General features: G+C 38.8%; 1 protein-coding gene across 1 annotated transcript in view; it reads left to right on the top strand.

Moving 5' to 3' along the window:
- The first annotated feature begins 829 nt into the window (after positions 1–829).
- The window catches only part of maml1 (mastermind-like transcriptional coactivator 1), a 34,512-nt gene continuing 23,768 nt past the window's right edge, over positions 830–11,573 (top strand). Inside the window, 2 exon segments of the mRNA XM_088080739.1 lie at positions 830–2,453; positions 3,340–3,643. Coding sequence (XP_087936865.1) covers positions 3,347–3,643 — 297 coding nt within the window. The 5' untranslated portion in view covers positions 830–2,453; positions 3,340–3,346.

Raw genomic sequence — 11,573 nt, 5'->3', positions numbered from 1 at the left:
GGCAGATGAATAATTGAAGGGCGAGGGTGGAAAAATAGCCAGAATTCAGAGTTTTGAGAGTGTTTCTGGCTGGCTGTGAGTTCAGATTTTGGGGCTCGAGGTGAACCGGAGGTCCCCGCTTCCATAAATTTCCCTCCTTTTTTTTAGGGTAAATGCAAGCTAGTTAAATTTTGGCTGTAAGCTCTGCTGCTTGTAGTTTGTTTTTCCGTAAAAGTGTCAGAATATGATGCTTCAATGACGTCTGAGCTTGAGGACGAATCGCCTCCAGTAGCAGCAGCAGCGTTACATTCCCATCCTGAATGTGTGTTTCAGCTGTCATCGTCTCCCTCCTCTTTTTTATTTTTTTAGTCTCAGATGATTTTTGTGTGCGGCTGAAGCTGCCTAGCTTAACAGACTGTAGACTGAACACTGTATCTGCTGGTGAAACTTTACTCTGTAACTCTGTACTTTTTACTTTTGTTGACATTGTGTTTTGAACTAAACTTTAATGGTTGGCCCAGCCTGTTTCTGATGTAGAGAGACGGACCTGCTGACACGCCACACGAAAAAAAAGGTCCAGCTTTGAATAGAAATACTGTGATGATGGAGCCTGATGCGTGTGTGCGTGCGTGTGTGTGTGTGTGTGGACATGCAGTCAACATTTGTTTTGATGAATAAAAAGGCCAAATGGAAACCGAAGGAGTGGTTTTGATGCTGATGTGTCTTTGATTCATTTCTGCAGGTGAAAATTTTAAAATCGTGGCATCAGAGGTTATCAAGTTTTGATAGCCTTGTTAGGCAATTAAGTTGTATTTAACCTTTAAGATTAAGCATATTTGTTTGCAAAATAAAAAAAAATCACAATAGGACTTCTGGTAGTTCCTTCCCACAAAGACAAAAAAAAAAACTTTCTCAGCATGTGGTTGTTTATATTATGGGTGGGACTCACTAGAGGGCACGGTATTAACACAATACTTCAGTCAAATTACAATATTATTACGAACCTAAACATTCTGTAATATGATGAGAAATGAGAGAACTTATCACTTTAAATAACCTTTTTTAGACTTCAAATTATGTCTCCAAAGTAAAACTTTGTCAGCATCTGTTTTATCTAATTTGATTTAGTTGTCAGTCTTTCTCTCTTTGTCATTTTTATTGCAACAGATTGTATGTAGTGGACTAAAAACGTAATTTATTATTCTAATAGGCAAGTAAAAGTTTAATTTATAATACATAATATAATAATGTTATATAATATAAAAATCAATAGGGTTGTTGTGTATATATTATCTATTAAAAATCAGTAAAAAGAATAACAATAATACGTTTCATTTGTAAAGCACCCTTCATACAAGAAATACAGCCCAATGTGCTTTACAAGAAAAAATGAGTACACTCACAAAGTGCTTCACATACAGACATAGAAGATCTAATAAAACCTGCATGTAAAAATAAAATAAGATCGAAATAGATACACAGAATGCATCTTCACGGGGATAAAACCCACTTGAAAATACTAAAATAATAAAATAATAATGATAATGTTAAAAAGCTTTATTTGTATTGCACCTTTCATACAAGAAATGCAGCCCAACATGCTTTACAAGAAAAAAAAATGCACCAAGTGTCTCATATAAAGACATAGAGGACAAAAAGACATAAAAACCTGCATGTAAAAATAAAAAAATAAAACAAGATCAGAATACAATACATAGAATGCACCTTCACATGGATAAAACCCACTTGAAAATACTCGTAAAATAATAATGATAACAACAACAACAACAACAACAATAATAATAATAATAATAATAATAATAATAATAATAATAATAATAATAATAATAATAATTAGTGATGCTACAGTTATTAAAAACATGAGCACTTCAGTTAAACCAAAAATTGTTATTTTTTCACGGAAAGAATAACTTGATTACATTTTCATCAGCGTTTTCAGCGTTTGTGTTTGTATTTATAGTTGTATTTATTCCCTGCTGTACGTCACGTCACTCCTCGCTTCCCATTGGCTGCCTGTGCTGTCAATCACCGGAGAGGCGGGCTCAGGGACATTCCTCCTGTCGCTGATGGAAAAAAAAGAGAGAAAGTTTCCAAGATGGCGGAGTAGCCCTGCCTGTCCGCTGGAAAACAATAGAAACAGCACAGAAGGGACAGAGTTAGCCTGTTCCGACTGGACCAATCCGCTCCAAAAACCTCACACATCCCGACTCGGGCTCGGCCAGGTGGGGGAGGAATATCCGCGCCGGGAACCTCGGGAGAATAAATCTAAAGCAGGATGCTTTATTTAAGCGTTTCGGGCTAGCCACCTAGCCTGCTAGTCGAGCTAACGTTAGCCCGTCTTACCTTAAAAAACATAGAGTTAGCAGCTAGCGGCTAACGGCTACAAGGAGGCGGAGGATCAGCTGTTTGCTAGACAGATGCTGTAGGAAGGAGCGGACAGCGACGATTTCACAGTAAGTGAATTTAAAATTATCTGGAAAGTCTTGTCGTGTGTTTTGCCGTAGCGTTAGCTAAAAAATAATGTGTTCATTAAGCTGAGTGATTGCTGCCAAGTTTGTGTTAGCCAGCGACTAGCCAGCTAACTAGCCCCCCGCTAACCGAGCTAACTACTTAATACTCGAGCAAAAAATAAAAAAGTTTCACACAAGTTTTGGACCCGCTATGATGCTCGCACGGAGGGAAACACCATCGGTGATATATACACGGAGGTGAAGTTAGAGGCTAACGCGAGCTAGCGCTAAAAAACACCTATTTTGGTGATAGTTTTTTAAGGAATTGTCGACGCTCCAACTTTGATTTTTTGAGTGGAGGAATGTTGCTAACTTAACTAGCTCAACGGGAGTTAGTTTGATAGCGAGGCTGTTTCATTGATTTAAAATTGAAATGTAGAGTTAATTATTTATTTTGGAGAGAAAGAAGAAAAGTAGCGTGGTTTGTTTTCACGCCGCAGGGTTTAAAATCAGAGGTTTTTTAAATTAAACTGTGGCTCTAACAGGACTCCTCTGTTTTTGTTACACAGCAAGTTAAACGAGCTGTTGTATATAATGAAGGATCATAGTGAGTAAAGAAAATAAAATCAGGAGGCTGAATGGTTTTGCACCCAAAAACGTTAATTTTCCTCTCCGGCAGTGAGTGCCGCTGTGACTGAAGGCCATTAGCAAGACAAAGGTCGCCTCCATGGAGCCAGCACAGGAGTCTTTGTAAAGGGCGAGGGGGGTGTATATAGACGCCCAGAGTGAGAGAGAAAAAAAGAGCCAAATTCAGCATTTTATGGACGAAACCTGAGCCGGGAGTTTTACTATTATTGATGATGGCGGATTTTGTTACACCGCGACACAGCGCGGTGATGGAGAGGCTCCGCCGGAGGATCGAGCTCTTCCGGCAGCATCACAACAGCTGCGAGAGCCGCTACGAGAGCGCGACGCTGGAGCGGCTGGAGCTGGAGAGGCAGCAGACCTTCGCCCTGCACCAGCGCTGCCTGCAGGCCAAAGCCAAGCGGTCCAACAAGCACCGGCAGCCCCAGCCCAGCGGCGACCAGGCCGGACAGAGAGCGCCCGGCAGCGGAGGCGGAGGAGGGAGCGCGGAGCTCGGGGAGAGCGGAGGGACGGCGGCGGAGCAGAGCCGGAACAGCACCCTGATAGCGGTGAGTGAGCACCGGACACACGCTGGATGTTACAGACACACCACCGACACACTACGTCGTTATCCGTGCATAGTAGTCTGGTGTTTGTGTTTACATTGTGCAGTTCTGCTGTCCCCGTGAGCCCTTAGGTTTAGTTTATGCAAGAAACCACAGCGCAAATTAGTAAATACACAAGGTATAAAGACTGTTTTTCATCTGTAGTCTCCTTGGCTAATGTGTAACACACAGCTTCCTAAAATACAACAAAGAAAAAATAGGGCATACAGTTTACAAGACTGCTTTAACCCTTGGACACATGAGCAGATTATTGTTGTTGTTGTTTTTTTTTTTCAAAAACGGGAGAAGCTAACAAATAATCTAAAAAGACATGGCTCAGAAATAAGCAAAATTAAAAAAAAAAAAAAGAATAAATACAATGAAAAATCAAACCAAAACAAGAATTAAACAAAAGATCTGCACACTGTATTAAAAGCTCCCAGTTAATTTTAATTGTACCACGTTTTGATCTAGCTAAGATCTTCGTTAGACATTTTCAAATTTTTATAATGCCCGATGAAGATCTCTGTTTATTACAATACTTTGCTTAATTTAATGTCATAACAATATTCTATTAAACTTTACCATAATAGTAGTTTATGTAACTTGATTTTATAGTAGTAGCTGTAATAGCTGTGTAACTGTAGTTCATTGAATAATTTTGTATTTGAGTAGTTTAGAGGACATTTAAAAATATCAAGATATATACTGTGTATCGTGATATTGCTTGAAAATACTGTGATATTATTTTAAAGCTGTATTGCCCAGCCCGAGTTTAAATGTGTTCTGATGGTATTTTCACTGCTTTACTTTACCATCAGACAGCCGGTTTCGATGGGGAAGCCATAAACATCTTCAGTTCCCTATCTTTGCTCTGGTCAAAGCCACCAGACTCCATTATAAAAAATGTAATTTTAGCCTGCTGGAGACTGAGGTGCTGGTCTACCGCTGCCTCAATCCGTTAGTCAGTTATTGTTGCTGTGTGACTTAGGCAAATCCAAACAAACACTTTCAAACACCGAATTCACACAATAACACAAACTAACTAAGTGTTGGAGGCGGCGGTAGACCAGCAGCTCCTGTGTTAAGCGATGTTAAATCGCTGTTTCTCTCAGTGGAGTTTGGCGGTGAAGAGAGTGATATTACAGCGTCATTTCATATTGAAAATCACTGTCTGACATTAAGGTAAAGTGGCAAAAATACCGTCTTCATAGCGCACACATCAACTGATATAGATTGTTTTAGGTGGGACTTTATTCAGGTGGCTAAAATGTGTTTGGTCGGTGACCCCCCCGTCCACAGCAGTAGTCTGCTCAGCTTCCATGGCGGTTTGTGGCTGCATCTCTAAACTGGGGGCGTTCTGGCTGACTTCTTCTGTTTTAAATATACTGTGTATGGATGAGTACTCTGTGAAACCTCACCTAAAAAAAATCTGAACCATCCCTTGAATAAACCACCAAAGAGGGAGGGTTGTGGTATTTACTGATTAGACTCAGATTGCTTTAATCAGGAGTCACAGTGTGACTCTCAGTACAATACTGTCCCAAAATGTTTCTCATGATAATTATGGTCGAGGCGATTGTGTGTTTTGCTGTCTGTGGCCAGACATTAGTGGTGGGTAAATGGACCAAATAGTGAAGGGTTACCGCACATAACCTTTAATTAGGTGGTGTGAGTTAAACCAGCAAAATCAGCATGAACAACCAGAGCTAAACTAGTTTACCTTTCGCTGTTAACAGTAGTCTTTTGAATGAAATAACGGGCATAAAAACACTTTTAACATGACTGAATATTAGAAACTTAAACTCCAGATCAATCAACTAAACACATATAAAACAGTTTCTCGCTGCATTATGGGAAATTTGCTAATTTTGGTATTATCTTATCGGTATGATTTTATGATAAATAATCACAAATTTCACAGTAATTTTATTAATCTCATTTAGCCCGGCATTGTTATTTCTAGAGCAAAATTTTATCATTAAAAATCTCTTGTATGTACTGACTTAAGCTGTGACAGATATTTAATTAAGAATTTAAATGTATAAAGCTCAAAAGAAATTTAAAGAAAAGGGTGTTAAGTTAAATAAGCATTGACTTACACGTTTATTTAACATGAGAAGTGTGAACCACAGTTCAAAAATAACATTTATACAGAAAGAGTTTTAATAGTATTGTGACATTTTTGGCTTGGTCTTTAATCCAAAATAAATCTGAGTATTTTGTCTGATTTCATGTGAAGGAATTTGATAGTGGTGCAGAGGGCGACAATGCAAATCTAAAAGAATAATCAATGCATTTACCTGCATGATTTATCTTTTTTAATTGTGTACTTGCTAATTTAAGTATTGTTCCGTAAATAAAATGAACATATGCATTTACTTTCAGCAACAGCTTTTTATTAACCCACTTTAATATTACACACACTCGCATCACTCTGCACACAAAATACAGCTTTAAAAAAGCTTTAAAAAAATTTTATATATTAATATTATATTCAGATCTCCCTGACTTAATTTTTTACCAACATCATTTCTTATCATAAATATTCATCAATTTTTTTAGCATTTTAACCCTTTATATGCCACATATTTGACCTGATGCCACGGTTTTTTAGATTTTAAAAAACCCCACACACAATAAGAATTATTTTTCGATGTACTACTTGCAAAGCAGATTTTTTTTTATCATCTCTGTCTGGGATATGTCAGTGATTAACAGCAACATTGACTGTGACAGTGCACCTAGTGGAAATGTATTTTCTCTATGTGTCAAATATGATAAAGATGATGTCATCAGGTGGAAAAAAGTAAAAATTAAATTCAAAGGCAAAAGTCCAGAATGAAATAATACAATTTGGGCATTTTTTGAATATCCCAGTCTGGGATATGTCAGTGATCAGCAGCTACATTGATTGTGACAGGTCACCTGGTGGAAATAGCATGTATTTCCTCCATATGCCAAATATGGTCAAAATGACAAATTCAGAGTCAAAAGCCCAGAATGACACCCAGAAATAATACAAGTCCTGTTTTTCTGCTCTGATGGCTGTGGGATCAGAAATGTCAGTTTGAATGGGTTTCAATTCTAGGAGCTGAGCTGGAAATTCACTGATGACACACAAATACACAATTTTGTGAAAACATGCCAAATGCATAAACACAGTCAAAATGATCAAAAACTGAAGAATGAAAAGTGCGTAAAATGAGTCCAACAGTACCTAAAGTTTATTAAAACAGCAGTAAGTTAGTGTATTTATGATGTGCACGTTTTACGGCGGATATGTTTACCCGTATAGTTGGTTCTCTTTTAAAGAACAAACAACCAGGTCTTATTACTTTGTTACAGGCCGTCATAATGTTGAGAATTGGGTTTTAAATTTTAAAATTATTGGCTTTTCTGCATCGAGGCTTAAGCTTTCCAGAGAGCGCCACAATGCATCAGAGAATCGTATTTTAACCCGGACCTCTAATGTGTCGTGTGTTGACATGTTGTTGATGTTTCTTCGCGTGCTTGTGTTGTCTATTTGCAGTGTGTTGAGCTCTCAAGGCCTCCGTAAAAAAAACCTGAAACACCATTTAGTACAAACATGCAACAAGTCCAAATCATCCCCACTGACACTGATACAAGCAGACACACGGACCCACAGTCTGACAGGGAGCTCTGAGTATCAGACGTTTGACTGATTGATCACCGTTTCTGTGCTCCAGCGGCTCATCAGTGAAATCCTCCTCACCGTTGTCTTTGTGATTGTGTCGGTGATTGACAGAGGAAGTGTTATTTTGTGGCCGTCTGGTCACATGACCGCTGTGTTTCTGGCTGTGGTTGCTTTCACAGACGCAGACTGGATCCGTTCAGCCACTTCATAACTGCTGCAGTGTCCAAATCCCAACCGGATCTAAGACTTTGACTTTTTCCTTTCTGTTTTAGTATTTATTGCAGTGATGGCGCGGAAATAATTATGCAATAAGTTTATCTACAGAAAATTGATAATCTAACTAATCTATTAGAAAAAAAAGCCACAATTTTGCAGGTGCTACAATTCTTTGCTTTTCTCTGTCACATAAACTGATTCCCACTGGGGTTTTTAATTAGTGTTTATCGAACTTAAAAATTGCATTTATCATTGAGACTCACAAAATAAGCTATTTATAGGTTCAGCAGCAGCGTATTTATTTATAACTGTGGCTCTACATGTTTGCATATGAACCTGCCTGAAGGTGCACTTGTGATAAACCATCTGCAGCTCAGCCCAACACCAAAATTCAAACCACAGGATTTAAATCTGCCGCACTTCCAGCCTGATTACGCCTCTCATTTCGGGTACTCATAGTGAAAACTAAAACTATTAATCTTCACGCTGTTTAAGGGTCATTTACACCAGAATTGTTTGTAATGTAACACTCACAATTCGTTTTTTCTTTAAATCTACCGTTCTTCAGTGAAGATATACCTCATTTCTGTGGTGAAAATTTAAGTAAGTCATATTTTAAGAGTTAAAATCTTGTGTGTGTGTGTGTGTGTGTGTGTGTGTGTGTGTGTGTGTGTGTGTGTGTGTGTGTGTGTGCGCTCGCTCGCGTTAGCAGAAACTCAGCTGTTAGAAAACAGAGGAGGGGAGTGTAGAAGAGTCCAAAGTCCATCTGATAGTTGTCTCTCAGAGCAGGTGAGACTGCAGGTGGGCTGCAGGTTTACATCTGTCTGTTGGAAAAGTTCAGCTCTCATTTACCACATAAAGGAAACTGTGCTCATACAAAATGTCAAGCTGACCCACAGAGAGAAAATAAAACCAAATCAAAATTTTGTGGCCCTTAAAAATGTTCCATCTAAATTTGAAACCCCATTTTTGTGTGAAAACAGTTTGCGCCCACATTCTTGTTTCCAGGTCGTTTTATTGTGCAGCCCCCTGAAAAACACCTTAGCAACAGTAAAATCTCTTCTTCATCCTCGCTTTAGTTCACAGACAACATCTGGTGACAGTCATTATTTTATGGTCCCAAAAATATATAATTACAGAAAAAGTTAGAGGCAACAGAAAGTCTGTAACTGCAGAGTTTCAGTTGGTTCCTCCAGCTCTCTGTGATCGTCACTTTGTTTCAGTGCAGCTGAATTCACCATGTAGCAGCTTTTGCCAACCACCAAAATCATTATTTTATAATCAGTATGTCTTCTTGACAAAATCAACTTAAATCCATAAACTCTGATACGTGTTTGACTTTTTTATTGGCATTTAAAATGTTCGATTACAGAGAAAGTTACAAGCTCACTGAAACCCAAAGCAGGCGTTTTAAGATTTCTCAGATTTACCTGGAGGCTGTTTGGCAGCTCTGTACTGGAGCTGAAATAACACTGTTTTAATCTGGAAAAAGTGCTGAAACTGAGAGAAAATTATATTTACCAGTTAAAGCAGACATGGATATACTCTATATCCTCATTCCCATGGCACAGAAAACCCTATCATCTGGCTTTTTAATGCAATGAGAATGCGATCGGCATTCTCACCCAGGTCAAATGACTGCAGTAGACACGACTTTTCATCGCCTCCGGCTCCGATCAGCATTAATGGGAACACAACACCCGGGTGAACACGGTGCAATGACGCACCATCACACTAATTAAAGAAAAGAAACCACTGAAAAGTTTACAAAGACCTCTGAGTCTAAAGCTTTGTTCTGTTTACCTGTTCTCCTTCCTGTCTGTCACGTTGCATGGACACATCAACAAATCAAAAAACAAACGCCAACTGACAGAAAAGGCAGACTCGCTCTGTAGGGGTGAGTTCATTGGCAGTGGGAATATAGCCAATTGCTCATTTGCGTATTTAAAAAATTCTGGTATTTCCCACCAAAACTAGCACACGCTAGTGCTCTGAGTGCTCTGAAAAAAGACGCTGGGTGTGGCGTCTTTTCTCAATGCAGATGCATAAACTCTCTTTCCGTAGGGAACAAAAAAAAGCAGGCACAGAGAAAAAATGCTATATGGACAGAGGCGCTCATAAGATGCTTATAGAGATTGTTATGGCCTTTTCTGGGGATCCTTGAAAATATTCTAGTGTCTGTTGATGACGTTTTTGGGTCGTTAAAAAGCATTGAATAGTCACTGAGCAGTTACAGGTCCTGTACAAGATTTTCTTGGCTCCTGCAGGATGTTCAGAGTTGAGTAAGTGGAGTGCAGGCGGTGCTTTGAGGCAGTGGTTCCCAACTGGTCCAGCCGCAGAGTCCAGGTTTCTCCTTAGTCATTAGTTCAACACATCAGATAAATTATCACATTGAGTTTCATTTCACAAAATATAAGCATCATTTTAGCTTGGTTGGGAACCACTGCTTTAAGGGGTGGCACTTGGTACAGTTTACTTCCACTCTGAAGGGTTTCGACCTATTAACAGAGTTTGTTTGCGTTCAGACAGTAAATAATTTAGCAAAGGAATGCAAAGCTCAAGAAATGAGTCCTCATTATCTGTGGGGACGGCACTTATTCTTTCATGAGGAAAGACACCGAAAATCATCCTGTAACAGACTCACTGTGGGAGGAGTATCATTAAATATGAGCAAAAGTTTGTCCAGTAATATTTAAAATGGTTATGGGAGCTGAGGAAGTCTCACGATCATTGAAGATTTTCTACAGGTTCATCAAACAGTTGTCACATTAACAAAGTCAGGAAAATGGTCAAAAGTGATGTTTCTGCCTCCAGTCGGGTTCAGAGGACTGAGGTTTTGTAACAACACCTGCCTAAAGTCTCCACGTTGGGTTTTACTTTAGTTTTTCCACCCTTCTGGGAGTTTAAATTTAGTCCGGTGTTAGATAGAGCTGATATGAGGAGTACTCCACCCTCGTTACATGGAGTCAGCTTGTTCGTCAGCGTGAATCTGCTCTCAGCAGAGACGGACTGACAAACCCTGACTGGAGTCCTGAGAGGTGACTCAGTATGAGCAGAAACCCCCCACCGCCCCCTCACCGCTGACTCATCACTGCGTGTGTCGCTCTGTGTGTGGCTGTTTGTGTGTGTGTGTGTGTGTGTGTTTGTCCTGAACACTAACACTGTCAGGAAACGCCTCGCTCTGCTCCGTGTCGTCAACTTGCTCCGTGTCGCTGCTGTAGGAGGCGGGCCCGAATCACCTCTGCAGGGCCGTGATTGGCTTCTCTCAGTTGTGATGTCACTAACTGCAGGTCAAAACACTTTAATTCAGATTTTAATATCGATATTTAATGTTTTTAAAACAATCAGCACCACAGCCGAGCTCATATAAGAGTTTATCTAACATTTCAATTTGTATTTTTTTGATATTCAGTATTTGAAAGTAAAATATATAGTGCTGAGAAATATTGGAGCATGTATCATCGGATGGTATGAATTATTCAAATTTAGTGTTTAAAGGTAGCATCTGTCTCTTTTAACATCTCTTGGTGTATATGGTAATTGTAGGAACTGTTACAAATGAATTAGCAGTCTCATTAATAGTAATATTAGTATATTGTGTATTTTTCAGTAGATTTTTTGGGCTTTGCATTTGCTTGATTTGCTAAAAATAAACACCGCTGTCTTTTTTGCTTTGTCTCTTATCAAATTTTCAAATTATTTTTACATAAAATTCATGATATCATGACATTAAGTTACACATATTGCAATAGAGGGTTTTATCCATATTGCCCACCTTTCCAGTGTATTGGAGCATATTCACTTTTTACACAAGCATTAACCTTAAATTAACTTTTTAAAGATTAGAAACAGGAAGATATGATCTTTAAGGATGATATTATAATGTCACAGAATCACAAATATTAACAGGTAATGTAGGATCACAGTTTATATTCTTTTAGTGGTAAACAATAATTAGGAATTAAAACACATTTAAAACTAAGATATCTTAAACTTGCATTAAAAACACAGCTCAGATAG

The sequence above is a fragment of the Plectropomus leopardus genome, chromosome 8 (genome assembly GCF_026936395.1).
Source record: "Plectropomus leopardus strain MGB_pleo_1.0 chromosome 8, ASM2693639v1, whole genome shotgun sequence".
Classification (NCBI taxonomy): Eukaryota; Metazoa; Chordata; class Actinopteri; order Perciformes; family Serranidae; genus Plectropomus; species Plectropomus leopardus.
Note: the sequence above shows the minus strand (reverse complement) of the source record. Positions and strands in the feature narration are given on the sequence as shown.